Genomic DNA, 19961 nt, shown 5'->3' on the forward strand with positions numbered 1-19961 from the left:
GTGCTGCACTTTCCTCCTCGTGCTGTTCTCCTGCTCCAGTATGGGGTTCCTCCCACAGGATACAGTCCTTCATTAATTGCACCAGTGGGGGCCCTTTCCATGGGCTGCAATTCTTGAAAAAGTGCTCCAGCCTGGGTCCTTTCCGTAGGGTGCAGACCTTCAGGAAAGGATTGCTCCAGCGTGGGTCCCCCATGGGGTCACAGGTCTTGCCAGAAAACTTACTCCTATGTAGGCTCCTATCAGTGGACCGCAGCCCCTGCTGGGAGCCTGCTCCTGCATGGGCTCTCCATGGGCTGCAGCTTCCTTCAGGGGTTTTCCACCTGCTCTGGCGTGGGGTCGTCCATGGGCTGCAGGAAGACAACCTGTGTCACCATGGTCTTCACCATGAGCTGCAGGGGACACTGCTCTAGTGTCTGCAGCACCTCCTCCCCCTTCTTTTCCACTGTCTACAGGGCTGTTTCACATTATTTCAGCTGCTTCACAGTGTTTTTACCCTTTCTTAAATATGTTATCATGGAGGTGCCACACCCGTGGCTCATGGGCTCAGCTTTGGGCACTGGTGGGTCAGTTTTGGAGCCACCTGGAATTGGCTGTCCTCAAGCATGGGACAGCCCTTGGCCTCATCTTAGAGAGGCAGCCCCTGCAGCCCCTGCTGCCAGTACCTGGGCATCTGCATCCAATACAGTTTCCCACTGAATGTGACAGTTAAGATGTGACAGTTAAGATGACAGTTAAGAGCTTCATCTAGACCTTGCTGAGATTTCTAACAGCATTTGTAAATTCACATTTGATAGGATAATTCTTAAATAAACTAAACTACCCAAGGGATAAGATAGAAATAGTAATAAGAAAAACCAAACCCAACCAAACACAAACACCCCTCCCCCTGTGACAGGATAGACTTAATAGTACCCCTGAACATTTAAAGACATTCACCTGAGTGCTGTGAAGTTACTCAACTTACACAGCAGAACTAGAAAACATGAACAGAAAGCAAAACACAAGTAGAAATGTGTTAAAATATGAAAATGCAAAGAACCTCCCTTTTGCTGGTTTACAGATGTAGCAATCTTGTGTGTATGATTTTGTGTTACTCATCAACTTTCCCTCTTATGTATTTTGCTTTGTTTTGGTTTTTTTCTTCCCTTCAGAAAATATGAAGAAGCCCTGGAGCCCTGATTTACCAGTTGATAACCACTCATACAGTTCAGATTTCACAACCGTCCCAGACAGGGAAGGTGAGAAAGAATTAGCACCTGATGGCACTGAAGAAAAGAAGGAAAGAGAAAAGAAACACGCCAATTTTACTTTATGTAATGTTTGTAACATTCAGCTGAACTCTGCTGCTCAGGCACAAATCCACTATAATGGCAAATCCCATCAGAAGAGGTTAAAACAGCTCAGCAATGGAAATATCAAAAGTGATAATGGTAAGCATTAAAATATATATATCTGTTGCCTTCTTTTGATCTGAGAATTGCAGCAATGTGCAGTAATGTCAATATAGATGAGTCTAAGCATTTTTTTATGCATCTAACAAATCCTTTGAAGTTAAGGCAAAGGCTCTCAGTGACTTCAGTGTGCTTGGGGTCATCCCTAGCATGAACATCTGGCAAATAGCTAAAGGTATACCATCTGTGTTGTTACAAGTGTTTTAATTTAATATTTTGTTTACATGATGATGTTGATTCAGATTCTTTCTCATTCCATTTGCATTTTGATGGTTTTCAGAATAATCAGTGATATTCAGTATTTCACAGTCTGCCAGAAAAGCTATATTTGTTAGGGGTATGTTTGCTTTTAACGAATATAAGGCGGTTGCAGAATAAATTGAAACAAATACATTACACAGAACAAATACATTCCCAAACTCATTTCACTTTAGTTTGCTTATTCAGGGTTCAACCCATAGCTAGCACAACTCTGTTTAAAGATCATGACTGAAATCAAACAGAGATGGAACAAAGGCTATTTTGATTTTAATTGATTTCCTTGACAGCTATGGGAAAAGCATTTTGTAGTAGGTGCTGTTTTTTTCTATCATGAGAGTGAATTGTATGCCTCAAAGAAAAATATGTTTGTGGCTTTATGTACAAATGTAGATCAGATAGTAGGGGCAAATGATGGTCCCTGACAAGAAAAACCAGATTGCTATGCTATAATTTTCTCAATTTCATAACAGGTAGTACTCAACTTTGTTGTACTATGGGTAGAGTTGTACCGTATTGTTCTATCAGCTTCTAGGCACCATGTTACAGAAATGATGGTCTTACTATGGTGTACTTAGAACTTTCAGACTTACCTTCTGCAGACCACACACTCTGCTTAATTTTTTTTGTGCCATGAGTTGCTTCTTCCTCATCTGCAGAAGGTTATGCAGAACACTAATCCTTAGGTAGGTCTTAAGAGGTATTTTAGTAATCTGTGTCCTGGCTTGTAAGAGTTGGGAATAATACAGGTATGTTACTGAAGTGTGTTGGATATGAGTATTTTGCTATGTATGAGGTGTTGCTCATTTCCTTAAAACAAAACAATAAAACAAACAACAAAACCCCAATAATGCTGAACAACACAAATAATTTTGTCTTTAAGTGGCAGGACTGTAACATTTGGCACTGTTCATAGTTCAGGCTTAGGAATACTACTACAATTAATAGGAGCCGTGAAAATGCATAAAGAAAAATTGATTTCCTAATTGATTAAAAGTGCAATGTGGTTATCTACAAATGCATTCTTTCCATAGCCAAATAAACACAGTCTAATGTTATTGCTCTCTTCAGTTAAGGTAGAATTGTCTTTATCGTTATTAGCACAATAATTTTGCTAATGATAGAAAGTGTTTTTCTGCAGTTCATTTTTCTGCTTTAATCCATGGTAATGAAAGAATTAGTAATTAAGCAATGCTGAAATAGGCGTCAAAGGGCTTCATTTGTGCTTCAACATTTATATTCTAGAGAGGATCAAAGTAGTAGTATAGTGGCATGTTTCTTTTCTCCTCCTTAAAAATGTCTCTATGTCATGTGTTGCTGCACCCATTTGCCCATTTGTAGTCAGAAAATAACTGGTTGACTATCTAGCTCTTTGTTTCAAAGTGCCGTTGTTTTCAGGGTTGCCTGAAACTTGAGGTTTTCCAAATCTGGCAGATCTTTGAGTATCATCAAAAATGTAGCACTTCACTGAGAGAATAATTTAGGGAAGAGCATAAAGAAGTGATTTTTCCCATGTCACCAAACTTTGAGTTTTCAGGCTTTTTTAAACTGGACATTATGAATGAAATAGAGACCAATATTAAATATTTCTTGCTAAAAGTTAAAACTAAATTAGAACTGAATGTTTCAGTAACCACCCTTGCTGCACTTTGAGCAGAGACCCTGTTTGAGATCGCTTTCTAAATCAAGTGGAAATCAGAACCTGACAGACCTTCCACAACAATAGGCTTTGTCAAAACTAGATATCTGAAATATGGGCAATATTTTTCAGATGAATGATTGTTTTGTTGATGACAACAAGCTCAAGTGACATATGGCCATGTCTGAAAAAAATTGACTTGACTCTTTCAGTTTATCGTATGCACACAAATGATGATTTTTGAAGGTCACTGATGTAACTGAAGTAACTATTAAGCATGTACAGTACTGTTTATTCAATCTATGTCCGTAGGTTGCTTTATTTATGAGAATGGTATTTCTTGTGTAGAAGTCTGATTGTCACAGAAGACAGCTTAATGTCCAGGTTAATGCTCTAATCATTCTTGAGACTAAATTCTGCCGTAAATTAGAACTAAGTAAAGGGTCTGCTTTGTAAGATTGTCTTCTAAGGCTTCGTCATCAATAGTTATTCGTTATATCTCATGTTGAAGGAGTGAAGTACTTGTACTATGCGCAAGAAAATCCCATTTCCAAATACAGCGATTTATGGACTGTACTGTGGGCTGTATATGCCTTTGCAAAGTTGTGTGCTGACTTGGAACTAATGTACATGGAAAGGTTGGGAAAAATATTGGATTTGTGGCTTCTCCTTGTTTTCTTTCATCTCTGAATTATTCCCACAAAGCAGGATGGGTTTGGGTGTTTTATATTACGAGGGGTAATAGAAATGGAGGATTGATTTATGTGAAGCAACAGCCTGTGTCTTGTTACCAAACAATTTGCAATGGACTGCTGAACAGAGGTAGGGTTCAGCTGTATTAGTATTTGACTGTGTAATTAAAGCTGTCACGCTATAGTCATCATCTTCAAATTGTGTGAAGCAGCTTTTATCTGCTGGACATAAATAACTGAGCATCTTACTATACTTGAATATTTCTGCACAATTTCGTAAGGTATGTCGCTTAAGCACAAAGCATATTAACCTCTGCAAATATAAAATTACTAAATGTGCGTTGTGGGGTTAAAAGCAGCATTTCTTTGCTGCTGTATTGGTATCTATATTAAATTTGAACAATTTACCAGATTTACTGTAAAAAGTTTTGCTAGTTGCTTATCTGTCAGCTTGGCAGATTTACAATATGACATCCACTTGGTGCCTTCCTGGGGCAGAGCAGCCTCAGAACAGCAGACTACGCAGAGTCACAAAAATGATGTGAACCCATTGTTTCTTGTGTCATTACTTGGTACAGTGATTTGTGATGGCTTAACAGGACATGGTAGACATCAGCACTTCTGTTACTGAACTATATGTGCTTCGGAGTAACAATTTTCTGTGTTCTTTCCTCCTAATAATTTCCTCTTATGTCATGTAGAAAGACTTTTCACACCTTCCTCATTACACCCTATAGTATATTCTTCTTGCTGGTGACTTTTGCCTTCCTGCTCTCCTACATGTAGTAGCAAGGTGACAAACAAGTCAGTGGAGATTTTGAGTAAGTTTTGGAATGAAAAGAGGGCAAAATGCATTTCCTATCTGGTCTCCCAACATTGCACCACTCCTCACAAAAGCAGCCTGGCTGTTGTGGGAAGAGGTGACCTCTTGTGGGAAATCGTTTATTCTGACCAGCGGGAATAAGAGTCACGTTTCTACTGACAGAATGGAAAAATAATTGTGGATGCAAATGTATAGCAGTGCCAGTGAGAAAGCTGATATTACTAAGATTTTATGTAAGCCAGAATTTCCCCTGGGCTTCCTTCTGTGTAAATTGCTGAATCATCATGAGTGAATGAGGCATGCTTAGGACAAAAACTAAAACTGCTTTCCTCTGCAATAATTTCTACACTACATTAGATAACAAGTGGAAAAATAATGAAAAAGCTGAGAAATGCCCCAAAATTCATAGAACTCCTTTCACTTGAACAATTGATTTCTGAAACATTATTCTTTTGAAACACAGGAGCCAGTGAGGCATTTGGCAGTAGTTTCTATATCTAGCTCTCTGAATTCATAACCCAGACAAAAGGCTATTCAGTTTAGCAAGTTTAATTTACTTTCTTTTAAACTAAACCTGCCTATGATTTTTTTCAGTGAAATTTCATCTTAGTAAAATTTTGTTGTACTGTGAACAAGAACGGTAAGTGCCTGGAAGAAAGATAAGGAAAAGATCAGAATTAAATATCCATTTTTTTTAATCCCTTGATAATTGCAAAAAGCAAATTTCTTAACACTAGATATTACTTAGGAATGAGTAAAAATTTTACTATTACAGTAATACTGAAATATACACTGAAACATGAGCAAAATCTTTCACACATTTTATGTTTTTCAACCGTATTTGGTGGTTGAAAGTAGTTTCCCACAACAGTTCTTGAGATGACAGTTCCATGATATCTACACAGTAAATTTTTGCACACTGATCAGAGAAAATATTTAATCTTTTTCTTTTTTATTGAAATCCTGACTTTTTACGGTCCTGCAGGTGGGAAATCCAGAAGATCCACCTAAACTACTTGCAGAGTCTCCTTCCTAGCACTTTTCTCTTGCCAGTTTTTTCTAGTTCTGTGATGCTGCTGTACTTTACACCTCTGCTGTCCTGTTTTCTGATCATGAAAACTGGCAGCTTTGGGGCAGACAGACTCTTACTTTAAGGTGGTAAACTAACAAGCTACAACTTTCAGGGAAGTGGTGTCGCCTGTTCCTTTCATTGCATTAGTCCTCCTTTCAGAGAAAGAGGAATGGAGGAAATCTTGGGGCAAAGTATCTTCTCCTTCAAAGGAGGGGATTTTCTGTTAGTTTCCTGGGAAATGAGTCTTGTCAGATCAGCTTGAGACATCTCTGGAAGTCACGTGTCTGACAGTGACCTGTAACAGGTTCTTCTCAAGATAAAGCAAGAAGTTGCACCATAATGACTCTTTTACTGCTTTGTTGTTACAAATGATTTTTTTTTTTAATGACATATTCTGATGCAGAGCCTCATGGACAGTTGACAGTAGAGCCAAAAGGAGTTATCCTCTGGTTTTAAGGCTCTAGCTTGAGGGCCAGAGATACCAATATTTTTGTAAAGAAGCACAGCAGGTTCCTTCCAGGTATTCTGTAATACCTCCCAAATGTCAAAACTGGAGATCTCTGGACAAGTAGGACTGGCTGAGAGCAGTGTGTTGTCACTTCCACTGTGCCCAGATGTAAATCTCCCTTCTTATTCCAAAGCACTTGTCTGTTCTTATCATGTTCCTGCTCCAGTTAGTGAACTATTAACAGAGTTTCTCCTTTTAAGAGCACTTTTGCAAGTGAGGTAAGCTTTTAAAGCACTACTTGTGCTTTATTTTTTTTATTTTATTCAGAAATGCAATACCCACCATATATGACATTGTAGTTCAGCGCAAAGGTTTATCACAAGGGAACTTGTGTATCATTGAATGAAATTAAGCTTAAGAAAGAGCCAGCTCACACCAGGCACGTTCATGATGTTCGTATTTCCCCTAATAAGCACAGTAGGGTCCACTTGGCTTTGTGAGTGTACAAAAAGTGACGGATAGGTAGTAGTTGTGGACAAACGCTTTACATGTGTGCAGATATCCATTGTAGACCTGCTATAGTTAGCTGACCGCTACCTATTACAAATAAATACAAAGGGATGTTACCAAATTTTAATGCAGACCAGTCATAGGTAAAGCCTAGCATTGTAAGAAGTTGTGGGGAGGCTGGGGAGAAAGTTTCATGAGTGCATCTGGAATTACTTCAATAATGCGGTCATAAAGGTAACATATATTTTAGCAATCCCCAAAACATTCTTTTGGACTTGGGGAGGAGAAATTCATAGTACTTAAACGATTTTTCATGTAGTGTATCTGGTAATTGGTCTGCTGAATAGCATGACAGAATGAAAAAAAAATTATAGGAGCCTAGAAAATTGTGTTTATCAATTATGATTAATTCCTCCGAAGCTGGGGGATCAGTAGAGATTTGTAGCTAAATATGCTGAACCAACCCTTGCCCAAGGTCTAAACAAGCCTCTAAATGCAGGTTGAAAGCATTACAAAATTGGGTTTGTTCTAGTTTTCTGCATGAATATAAGACTGCACAGGTTCTCTTTTAATAACCCCAGCTGTATAGAGTGCCCTCCTTTTGGCTACCATCTCCAAAGCAAGATGCTTAGCAAGTTGTCTCCGTCCATACAAATGGATGTTTGTCCACAAGAAACTCTGCAACAATGTCAGACAGCTGAAACAAGTTCGGAAGTGGGTCCGTCCTTTGCTGCCTTCTAGCAAACCTGGATAGGGTTTCTGGTTGCTATGCTAAGGCAGTGGGGGCTGACGTACTTAAAGGTGTCTTCAGCAGCACTCAGACTGCTGTTATATGCAGGTTAGAAGGTGAAAAATCTTCACCGTTGCATGCTTCCTTGCTACATTTAGTCCTCTCCCGTACTCACAGTTCTTATTCTGTATGTTCCAAGTGCTGCTCTCTCACAGTTCGCTTGTCCTTTTTGGACATTTACAGTCTCATGTCTTCAGGACTTTATTTTGCTCCTAGATATAAAACACTTTTTCTTCTATGTTGAAAAATAACTGCCATTTTAGTCCTCAATTCTGTGCTTAAAATATGCTTCTGAAAAGGTGGAATCTCTCGCCTTGCTCTCTTTGCACCTCTGCTTAACGTCAACATAGCCTTTTTTTAATCATTAATTATCTTTTTTTTTCTTTTTCCTTTTCTTTTTTTAGCCCTCCTATATGGCTTCAGGCTAGAACCTGCTATACATCCTATTTATCTGAACTGATTTGTCTCTCTATTTTAAAGTTCATACTGTTTTAGGTAAGCGTTGCCTTAGTGTTTTATGCTGTAGCAGGAATACCAATAATCAATACTAAATCAGCTGTATAAGGTTCAGCTACTCTGGGGGCTATCTGTGCCCATCTGTGTTGTTTCTGAACTGCACTGAGATGCTGGTCTGCCATTCTTTGCTTCTCCCTGAGTGTGGCACCAGTCTCATTTCCGAAAACACTGGCATATGATCTCTACTTGCATGTACAACTAGCTGTTGAAACCTGTTTTGCAGGATCTCCATTTAGTTCTGCTTATGTCACTGGGTCCAATATAGATTATGATGACCATGGCTTCCTTCCAGACCTTCTCAGTAACTTGTCTTCTTTTAATATGATGTGGGGTTTTTTTTCTGCACTGGCATCTGGTAGGCAACAAATCTTCTGTGAGTCATGACAACACACTAAGTTTATCAACATTTCCTGGTATTAATTTCCTGAGAGCTAGCTTTTCCCATATTCAGTTATTTTTCTTACTTCAAATTTAGGTCTGTATTCCTTAATGAGGCTGTAAAAGGATAATTTTGTACCTCTCATGTGGCATCGATATTTTAATTTTTAGGATATCACAGAACTTAAGCAGAATTTTTGAGCTATATCTGAGTAGAAGAAAAATAAAGCAGATATCATCAAATGTGACACACATTTCAGTAATGCTGACTTTTTGTTATTTATGCTTTTTTCATTCCTCTCATTCAAAATATACTGCGTTCCTGATAGTCATGTCACTGAAATATTTAGTTAATTTTTTATCCTCTGACGTGTTTCACAATAGGGGGAATATATGTCAAGATGAGAGTTTTAAGACCAGCTCCAATGAAATTAATTACAAACTTCTGTTGATTTCAAGAGGAGGAGGCAATTTCCTCTCTCTGTTGAAGAATGTAATTAATGTTAGTACACGTTTATGCCAGTTCAGTTTACATCATCGAGAAAGCACCAGTTCTTATCTGCAGTTCACACTGTTAGTGTGGGAGTGAATTAATTTATATAATGTCTTTCTTTTGTTTCTCACACTAATGCTTATAGGTTAGCCAGGCTGGAGTCCCCATGCAGACAGCATTGTAGATATGTAGATGTAATCAAGTTTTCCTCCCCAGTTTTTCCATATATATGAGATTAGAGAGCTGGAAAGATACACTAATTGTAAGCGACGCAGCTCACTTATTAAACTAATTTTGTTCTGTAATCAAAATGAGTTCTTCTCTAGACACCTCACGTCAGGGTAATATGGCTTTAAATGCCAGCCTCCATGGGGATGGTATCTAATTTATTATATGGAATATAACATGAGTGTGTGACTTTTTGACTCTAAAAACAATATTGAATGTCTCTCTTTAGAGACTTTAGCAGCACAATGAGTATTAGACTAGAACCAAAACCAAGATATAGTCTCCCTCTGTGCTGGATCCCATAATGTTGTAGAAGAAAAAAGAATAATTTTGTGATCAAACATTTTGTGAGCTTTAAAGCAATTTCATTCATAGCTAAGTGCAGTGAAAGTAAAACTGGAAATGTCAAAATGACTCATGTTTGTTGATATTTCGGAGTGCAGTTTGTTAGAAATTTTGTCAAAGATTATTCATAAATGGAGTATTATTGATTTTCTTCTGTTGAATCTTTTTCATTTGTAATTATTCTTGGGAACTTTTAACAACTCATCTGTCCCTTTTTTGCCAGGAGAACCCCATCCCTACCTTTTGAGTAATTTTCATTCCATCCCAGCAGAAATAGCAATATTATTAAAAAGTGGGTAAAAAATTCCTCCTTCCGCTTCCATTCCTGTCCTCAAATTCAATAGAAGTTTGAACCTTGGCACCTTGCAGTGTGAATAGATGTTTCTTCTACTGGGGAAAGACAGTAGAATTTTGTCTTTTTCTTGGTCCTCAGTTTTAACTTTTCTGATGATATGCCCTAGTTTTTCCTAGGGTGGTGTTTGGCTTTTTTTTGAGGGTTTTCTTGTTTGTTTTTTTTTGGTGGTGTTTTTTTTTTTCTTTGATCATCAAACTGAAGAAAACCAATTATTTCATTGGTCATAGTTCAGGCTCATAGTTCTAACTGCACTTAACTCCATTTTCCTCACTTTTGAGCTATGTTACTGTTCATAAAACCTTTGTATAGTAAAACACAGATGGATGCATATGCATAGTTAGTCATTCTCAGTAAACTTCCAATTTCGCTGCTGCTGCCTTCTCTTTTGCTGTTGAAAAAGAGTATCTTTTTTCCTAGAAGAGGTAGCAAAACTCTATTGATAAAATGACAGCATTCTTCTTACCGAAGGTAATTAAGGCAAGGACCGTAAACAAATGTAGTCAAGTTCAAATTGAAATACTACTAGGGATGTCCCTCAGCTCAGCAGTGGTATCTGATACTCTGAAGTGTCTTTGCTATGTGATGTATTAAAAATTAGAAGTTTTTAAAAGAAGCAGCTCACCTTTTTGGAATAGTCTCTGACCTCACACCCACAGGGCATAAGGGTCAAGCCTGCAGGAGTTTTTCCTTGTGGAATTGTAAAAGTTTTCAGTGGCAGGCAGGAATAGTACATTTTAAAAGGATCTATATAGGAAGAATATAAAATAGTGATGCCTGGAAAACAGTAAATGTTACTTCCATCTTCAGAAAAGGAAAGAACTAGAAGCCCGTCAGTCAATTATCGGTGGCCAGGAAGTATATGAAGCAAGTTTTTATGAAAGCCATTTGCAGGATATGATGAAGGTGATTGGGAACAGCCATCATAGATTTATGTGCAGACTTGCATGTAAGACCAACCTAATTACCTTCTACGGTGAAATGACTGGCTCCGTGAACATGGGGGTCTAATTTTCAAACTTAAGAAAGGGTTTCATCAAGGTTTACTATAGGATCTTTGTAGATAGGGGCTGGATAAATGGAGTACAAAGTAGATTAGAAGCTGGCCAGACTATTGGATTCGAAGTGTAATGATCAACCTTTCACGGTCTCATGGGCAGATGATTGGTTATGGCACTGCCCTAGGATTGATAGTGAGGTCAATGCTGTTCAGCATCTTCATTGGTGACCCTGGTGATATGATGGATTGCACACTTATCAAATCTGCATGTAACACTAAACATGGCAAAATCATTAATATGATGGAGTACAAAGCTACCATTCACAGGAACCTCAACAAGCTGCAGGAGTGCCCCAGCAGTAACCTCATGAAGTTCAACAGATGCAAAAACGTGAAGTCCTGCACATGGAATGTACACAAGTACAGGCTGGGTGTCCTCATGGGCAACAAGCTGAATATGATTCATGTGCTTTTGCAGAGATGAAGTCTCAACTGCATGCTGGGCTGCATTTGCAAAGGGGTGAGTAGTAGTTTGAGGGCAGTGATTACTACCCACTCTGTGCTTTTGAGATCATATGTGGAGTACTGTGCCCAGTTTTGAGCCCCCGGTGCAAGAGAGACATCAAAAGGGAGTGAGTCTGGAGAAGCAGGATTAAGATGGTCAGATTGCTGGAGCACATGACTCATGAAGAGAAGCTGACAAAGCTGGTTTTGTTACTGTGAAGAAAAGGGCTAATGGGGGATCCTGTTGCAGTCTTCAACTTCCTAGAGAGTTTTAGAGAGAAGATGGGTTTGTACAGTGAAAGGGCAAGAGGGGATAGCCACAAGTTGCAGCAAGAGAAATTCTGATTAGATATATGGAAAAAAGCATTCAGAACGTCACTATGAAAATGGGTAAGCACTGGAATAAGTTGCCCAGAGAGGCTGTAGAAATTATTCTCTGGAGATTTTAAGAACTCAGCCTGATCTAACCTCAAAGTTACTTCTGCTTGGAGTAGGAAGTTGGGTAAAGTGAATTCCAGAGATCCCTTTCCACCTGAGTTATTCTAAGGTTCTGTAGAAAATACACTGGGGAAAGTGTTAATTTTTAAGATTCAGGTGCCTACTTGCTTAATTTATATCAGGAGCAAGATATATACAGACAAAGGCTTGGATTTTTCTTCACACTGTTTAAAAATAAAAAAAAAAGTCACTCAATATCAAGTCGCTGATGTTGTTTGACAGAAGCAAAACAAATACAGTAAAACCTGTATCCTTAGAAAGGCTTTGAGATGTAAAACAAACTGTTGAAACCACTTTTCATTTTTAGTTTTTTCATCAAATTGCCTGTAGCATATAGTCAGAACTGCTGCTGATGCATGTTACAGTCTATCTAGTTAAAGATTATAAAAATAAAATTCTTGTCCTCTAAAAGGGGAAATCTAGGAACAAAGCTACTAGTATACATGGATCTTGGGTTTTGGACCTTTCTTATGTCGTTAGTGGTGACAGAGGGAAGAACAGATGCTACAGGATGCAATAAGTAACAACAGATACCGTGGCGTTCAATGATGTATTAAGGCAGACTTGGTCTTCATGGCAGACCAATATTAACAGCCATTCAAATTTATTTTTCTTACAATACATTAACTTTTAATGTAAACCATTGAAGATGCCAACAGTAGACCCTGTCTTATAAACCCTGGAGTGATCGAACAGCTCATTTACAAAAAAAAAAAATAAAATATCCAATAATTGATATTGAATTTGTGGTATTTTGATTTTGTGTATGTTGGGATTTTCTCACAGATCACATCTCATCATTAAATTATGATTAATTAAAAAGTAATATTTGTATGTTGAGGGAAACACATAGATCTCCATTTAGAATTGTCATTGTAATGTAGTATCAAAAGTACTACACATAGTAAGAGCATTCCCAATGTTTTAAAATCTTGAAATGTTTAGGGAAAAAAAACGCCGTAATAATTAACTGTATTTTATTTGATCTTATCGCTGACTCTTTTGATGTCAGTGACCCTTGTCACTAACAAATGAAATATGCTTGAGAAAGCCAAAGAAAAGATCCTGGAACTGCCAAGCTTTGCAAAATATATTTTATTCAGAATTGCAGCACTGGCATTTAAAGGCTTACTACTGTGAAATAAATTGTTTCAAGAACAGTGGCAAGCCTCTCTGGTCTTATGAACATTCCAAATTGAAAGACTGTGGAAACAAACAATGCTTTAGCTAAAGAAAGTGCTATTAAATCCGTTTATAGCTGGCATAGAAGTCTCAATACTATTCAACAAGGAAATATTGTAATTTTACCAACACTTTATTTTTTGCAAGACAGAAGAGTTTATTTCAACAGGTTGACTCTCTTAACTTTATCTCTATGGTGTTGAATGTATGTATAAAGAGTTTTAAATTACTTTGTCTTTTGGTACAGGCTGAAAGTTTGGACTGGAGTTAGTCTAATCTGGTATATACCTGTAAATCTGTTGTGGGGGAAATAATTTGCTACTTTTGTGATTCCTTTGGTACTGCACACAGCCCATCCTACAAAATCCATTGACCACATTAATAGGTATTAGAGGGTCAGGTTAAAATTGAAAATGTGTGCTTCTGAGTACAGTGATTATATATTCATACACACATACAAAAATCGTGGCACAGTTTATTCTTAGTCTGCATAGAAGTATGTTAGCTCTTGGGCCAGCTTGGAAGAAAATTCCAGTGCTGTGCTTTATAGGGAGCGTGCTTGTGCACCATCTCCCTGTCTGCTCAGAGTCAGTCCTGTATGATAGCCAGCAGCTAGTTAGTTTTTAAACCTTGAAAATTGTAGTGGATGTTGTTTTGCTGAAGAGCTGCAATAATTTCTTTTTGAAAGGAATTTTCCAAACAGTATGTGTTTATTTTGTCAAATCAGAAGTCACATTGATCGTGTTTTCAAGTGAACATCAGGAGGAATAAAGCTTCCCCGATCTTTAATGGCTCTGGAAAGCTGAGTTGCATTTCTTCTAATTCAGCCTTATTCACTGATGCTGCAAATTTTACAGCCCCGAGAAACCTGCTCTTACACAGTGTAATGTAAGGTTTTTTTCCTTTCTTAAATCTTTATATTTTTCTATTCAATACAATCAAGAAAGCCTCTTGCACTTTGATATTCATATAACATTTTGACTGATGTAAACCAATACTTAACAAGAATAGGTGTTAATACTTTTGACAGATCTCTAGGAGTATGTTAGTTGTTGATAGGATTACTGAAACTTCATATCTTTATGCAAGAATCTTTTTTTTCACTGGGAATATGAAGTGGTGTAGTTACTGTACAGTGCTATCAAGATGTCCCTGGTATAGTTTGCTAAAAATGTATATTCCTTCCTATATCCACACTTTTTTAACTTATTTGGAGAATGATATAATATTACTTTCTTCTTTTGCCAACTAACTGTGGATATTTTATTGTGCCATCATAGAAAGCTTTGAGTAATCCTTAACCAATCCCCAAAGTTACCAAGAGGGTTGTCACCATGACTTACTGTTTGTGGATACCCAAAGGATTTCTGGTTAAGGTATTCTTACAGAGTTTTTCCATGCTCTGCAGTTCACCTGCCATAGAAGTGATGCCATTAAAATATGGTGGCTGAGGCCACGTGTGCAAACAGAAAAAGGCAGGACTGGTGAGTTTATAGTGCAGTTTCTGAAGGCAGGGAGGGGGGAAATCAAATATCTGCTTCATCCTTTATATTCCTTTGATAATAAAGCATTTCACAACATTCTCAAGACCAAAGCAGGCAGGAATATGTACACAAAGCACAGCATGGATTTTGAAATGCACTCGATTTGTTTGTTTTGTGTAAAGTGAGGTACCTAAGGCTCCTTTTCTCTTGACATTGTGTAACATAAAAAACTACTCACTGTGACCCAAAGAAGCCCTATGGGAAAGGCAGACTATTACGCATACTGAGGGCAGCAATCAGGCCAACAGCAGCTTCCTACTGGACCATTTTACTGTAACAATATGGGAGGTTAGACTCATACTGTTTAATCTCATGGAAAACTTTAGAAGGCCTTGGTTTCTGTGGAGAAGCGCGCTCTCTGGTAGTAAAATGCCCTTCACAACCCCCTGTGAACGGTGACATGAACCCCTGAACAAACTTACTTTTATGCAGGATAAAAGGGGATCAATGCTGTGGCATGAGGACACTGACTAATGAGGGGATAGTAGGATTCAGATAGGGATAGGTCAGTGCTTTTTCATGATTTGGTGGGAAAATAAGGCATGAAAATTATTTTTTTATAGGATGGGATTAACTTGCAGAGGCAAATACAAATGTAGAAAATCATTAGAATGAATAAATGAACAACTGTGGGGAGAACTATGGGACAGGGAAGGGAAATGTTTGTCCTGTATGTCCAAGCAACTGAAAACCTAATAGATCATGAAGTATTTTTTGCTTCCGGACTACCCTGAAGTCATTAAAGAAATTACCATAAATTTTCACAACATATTTCACATTCACTTGACTGCCTGTATTTCCTACTCAGATGGTGGGCTCCTTCTGCCAGGTGCTGGCAGGTTGGTGTAAATTACCCAGCAGAAGTTAGAATGTTCTTTCATTGCAAAGTGACAAAGTGAGAGAGACATGTAAAAACTCAATACTCTCCCCAACTCTACCACCTTCTCATTTCTTCCTCCTCCTTCAAGGAACCCTAGGAGAAGAATTCATAGTCCTTACCTGAGGAAAACTTAAGTGAAATGCTTGTCTGAGAACTGCTTGATTTTGAGCAAAGACTCCAAAGTTAAACTGTGACATTTCTCATCTTTTGAATCTACATGATACTTTGGTTTTCTGCTTTGTTTTTAATCCAGAGTTTAAAAATATTTTCATGCTATACAACTTAAAAATGAAACTAAAGTTCTTAATAACTGGAACTACGTTTTAAGAAAAACCACTTCTGCATTGTAATTTTTACCCCATATAAATACTGGCAATAAGATACAACACAAAAAACCCTTTCTGACTGGCTCAGCATAAGAAGGATTTGTCCCAATTTAGATGGCATATTATTTGAACACTGAAGTACTCAGCAATGAATCTCATGTTTCCTCTGAGGAATCCAGGTTTCCTTGCATATAAAGTTGGGTGAGCCTTGGAACTTTTCTCCTAGAAATATAAAACGTCCCTAACTCTTTGTAGTCTTCTAGAAGAAAACTCTTTTGGAGTATAAAAAGGCCCATAGCATATCTGTAATGTTGCAGTTTCATCAGTTGTACTTCTATTGCTAGTTTAATTAGATCATGATTCCTGTGGAATTATTTAATACCATATGGTAACATTGTATCTGCTATCTTGGCAGTCTTCAGGATGGGGATTCTGTTACCCTTATCACTATGTAAGGCAGAAGGAATGTGAAGACTCTAGAGTAATACTATGAATGGTACAAAATATTGGTAGCATCAAAAATTAAAATAAAGGTTTGTTAGGTTTTTTTTTTTTTGCCTGAATTCACTTTGGGAGTGCGGAAGGTGTTATCTGGCGAAAAGGGGTAAGGAAAAGAAATGACTGAGGAAAAGGATTATTAATTTCATTTTTGGAAGTCAATTTAATGCTTCATTGGAATGGCCTTGCCTTTCTTTCCCTCCTTTTCTGAATGCTGTTACGTGGAGTTCTTTATGCTCTCGCTGTCATTACCGCGGAAGTGTCTGTATTTTAGCAATATTGTTGAGTACTCAGTATGGTAATATTAAAGTTTTATTTAGGAGAATCTTTCTGTAGCATTATTAAAAAACAGACAGGTTCCTGGTGTTTTTTTTTTTTTGAATCTTATAAAACTATTAATTGAACTGTGAACTGCTCTTAAATCTTTTGGGGATTTTAACCCATGTCTCTAAAGCATCTTACTGTTTTAAACCCAAATATTAAATAATTGCCCTGGAATGAAGTAGTGTATCAAACTTTCTTTTTTGCCTGTACACTGCACATGCTGCAAGTGAAAGTACATAACCTCCTTATATTCCAACTCTGTTCTTCCATAAACAAATAGAATATTGTTAAATTCAGTGTGTACAAAACCAATGTTATGCAGGAATAAGAATAGTTATTACTTGTAGTATGCAGCCATATTTTCCTCCTTGCTTTTCTTTATTGGTGATACTTGCCATTCAGACATTATTTTCTAACAAATCAAACTGCAAAGAAATAATTCCATTAGAAGGTCCCTTCAAGCTTTATTCCTAAGTCCCCATTAATACTGAAAATGTTGGCAGCCACATATTCGTGATGTTTACAGAAGTGCTCAGAAGTGTACAGCTTCTTTTTTTCTTTTTTGTGAAAATCAAAATAACAAGTTTTTATTGTTCAACAGTTATTAACGTGTAAGACCTAATATTCCCACAGTTATATTAGATTCTAACACCCTTGGCTTTCTAAAATAAAAAAGAACCCCAAACCTGGTGGATATCTCATTTATCTGGCGGTTCATTGGTGTTTGAAGCTGCTACTGCTGAACTATGAAAGGGTTTGTCCTGAGTAAATGCTCAGGGGCTTGATCTGTGATTTTTTTAAAATGTCATTGGGAGGTGAGATCAGGTGTGTAAGAACGTGATTGTGTTTATTTTTTACATGAATCCCACTAGTAGAATCCTTAGGGATTTGCTGTATCAAAGATATTTATGAGAATATTGCCCTTGGCTACAGTTTGAAAGGGACAAATGTGGGACAGGGATGGATGAAGGATAGGCAAAGTGGTGACTCTGGTTACAGTGATCAGTGAGAGTCTTCTAGATCTGAATACCCTTTCTGATACACAGCACTCAAGCAGATTCGGTGAATGTGCAAAAATCTGCAGTCACATTTTCACTTCAAAGGTTTGCTTGTGTATTACAGTTCCTGAATGTTCATAGTTTCAGAAACAGCAAAGTAGGATTAGTCACGCAACAGATGGACTCACTATATGCTGTTTTCCGTCCATGGCGTGGGTTTGTTTGGAGAGCAAGATCTTTAGGCATGTGACTATTACATTTGGCCTTTGGTGTGAAACAGATGTTTGCTGTTTGTACACCTCCTGCTTTAAAGGGAAGAACTGGGCAAGAAGACAGTAAGTCAAATCTGGCAGGTTTGTCATAGCAGTTCCTCGGCATGTCTAGGTTTACACTTCCATGAGTAATAGGTAGTAAAATTGATGAAGCAAGCAGAAAAAGAGGAGAGTTACAAAATCAAGTTGTATATGAAGTTTCTTTCCCTGAGGATGCATTGTTCTAGTAAGAAGAAGGAGCTATTTGCCCTCGGTTCAGTAAGGGGTCTTCAGCAATACAGAGAACTTTTGGACTCAATGATCTTAAAGGTCTTTTCCAGCCTGAATTATTGTATGAACTAGCTGAAGTCCCATTTAAAAAAATTAAGATATCTAACTTTATATAAATTTTGCTGACCAGAATGATTGCATGATCTTTTAGTAATATACATCTGCTGATTTATAAAAATATATATGCACATGTGAATACACATCAAAGGACTTTTAATTAATTGCTGAGATAATGTATAAATCTCTGCCCCTTTAAATTTGCTGATTGAAAAATGAAGAATTCCTGCCCTTTAAATGTTCAGCTTTCACAGAGGTTACAGTAAATCTCTTAATCTCCCAAGCACTTATTCTCCTCTGGGTTTTTCACAGGCATTTATCCACAGGACATTCATTTCCAATCTGTATTTAAATCCAGGAATAACTATGTGGGCTTTGAGCTATCTGCTTTCATGCACTCCTAATGGGCTCTACCACAGGAACTCTGGATGAGCTGGAAGAAAAATAGGTTCAAGCCCAGTCATATTTGGCTTCCATTTCAGTTTAAGCTGAGTCTCTATTTATTCTTAGTGAAGAGAGCATTAAAGAAAGCAATTATTTGGGGGTGAGGGCAGGGCAGGAAGGATCCACAATGAAGGATTTATTCTGGCTTTATAGAGAACACCAGTATATCAGATTTTCAGGTTTATAATGGGACGTAGTTGAATGTATCTGCAGAATCGGATGTGAGGATTTGAAACATATCCTGGCTTTTTGTCAAATGCACTCAATGCTTTTTTTCTTGTTCCTTACAGAAACTGTAGACCAGGTTCTTAGGGGTAAATGGCTATAACTTCACATTGTCTGGTAAATACACAGTAACTCACAGTAGCGTGTTCTTTCATTATTTAGTAGATGCTTTGCAGTTAATATGCTGAATGGCCCATTTTTGTAAGAGAAACAGTATTAAATTAATACTATGGTGTGAAAGAAAACACAGAAACACGGTGGCTTTTTAAGTAGTTACAATGAAAGCTGCTTCTTGACCTTCTGGCATTTTCTGTCCTGTGCATCAGAGCATTCGCTCCAGTTTCATTAAGAGTGTACGTAGGGAACGTAAGTGAGGGAGAGTGAAAGAAACAGTACCGAGGAGACTCTTAGTTTTGTATTAAAATAACCTGCATCTGAAAACTCTCTTAAATTGTATGCAGAAAAATGTGTAGTATTACCAATGACCAGAAATCCTTTAAACAATATTTTTTTTATAATTTTGTGTTGTTTTCTTCCCATCCTGTTTTCCTCTCCAGCATCATTTTCTTCATTATTCCTCTTCTCTGTCTCCATTTTGTGAGCCTTTCCCCAGAATACCAATCCTTTCACCTTGTGTGCTGTATTTTCTGACTGTTCTTTGCTAATTCATCTTTGCTTTGCTGTTTTGATCTTGTAAACATAGTACTTTGTCAAAGACAGCTGAATAGCCTTCTGTCAATAACAGCAAGATGCATTTCTTCTTTCCTGCTTATAATATTAGGCATACTTTAAATATTAATAGTATAAAGATTTGGAGCAATGTTCATTATTTTCTGGTAAATGTACTTGAGATTCTATCTTTGAAAATATTCTTACTAGGGAGCATGCAGAGTTATGATGAATTGATCAGTAGAAGATAGGTTTTTGTATTTCTTTCTAAATTG

General features: G+C 37.5%; 1 protein-coding gene across 2 annotated transcripts in view; it reads left to right on the forward strand.

Annotated features, from left to right (window-relative positions):
- ZNF385D (zinc finger protein 385D) overlaps positions 1-19961 on the forward strand; it is a 437843-nt gene that overhangs the window by 86515 nt on the left and 331367 nt on the right. For both annotated transcript variants that reach the window (XM_064444281.1, XM_064444280.1), the window contains exon 2: positions 1152-1430. In XM_064444281.1, coding sequence (XP_064300351.1) covers positions 1152-1430 — 279 coding nt within the window. The remainder of the gene's footprint in view (positions 1-1151; positions 1431-19961) is intronic.

Source organism: Phalacrocorax carbo, chromosome 2, assembly GCF_963921805.1.
Source record: "Phalacrocorax carbo chromosome 2, bPhaCar2.1, whole genome shotgun sequence".
Lineage (NCBI taxonomy): Eukaryota > Metazoa > Chordata > Aves > Suliformes > Phalacrocoracidae > Phalacrocorax > Phalacrocorax carbo.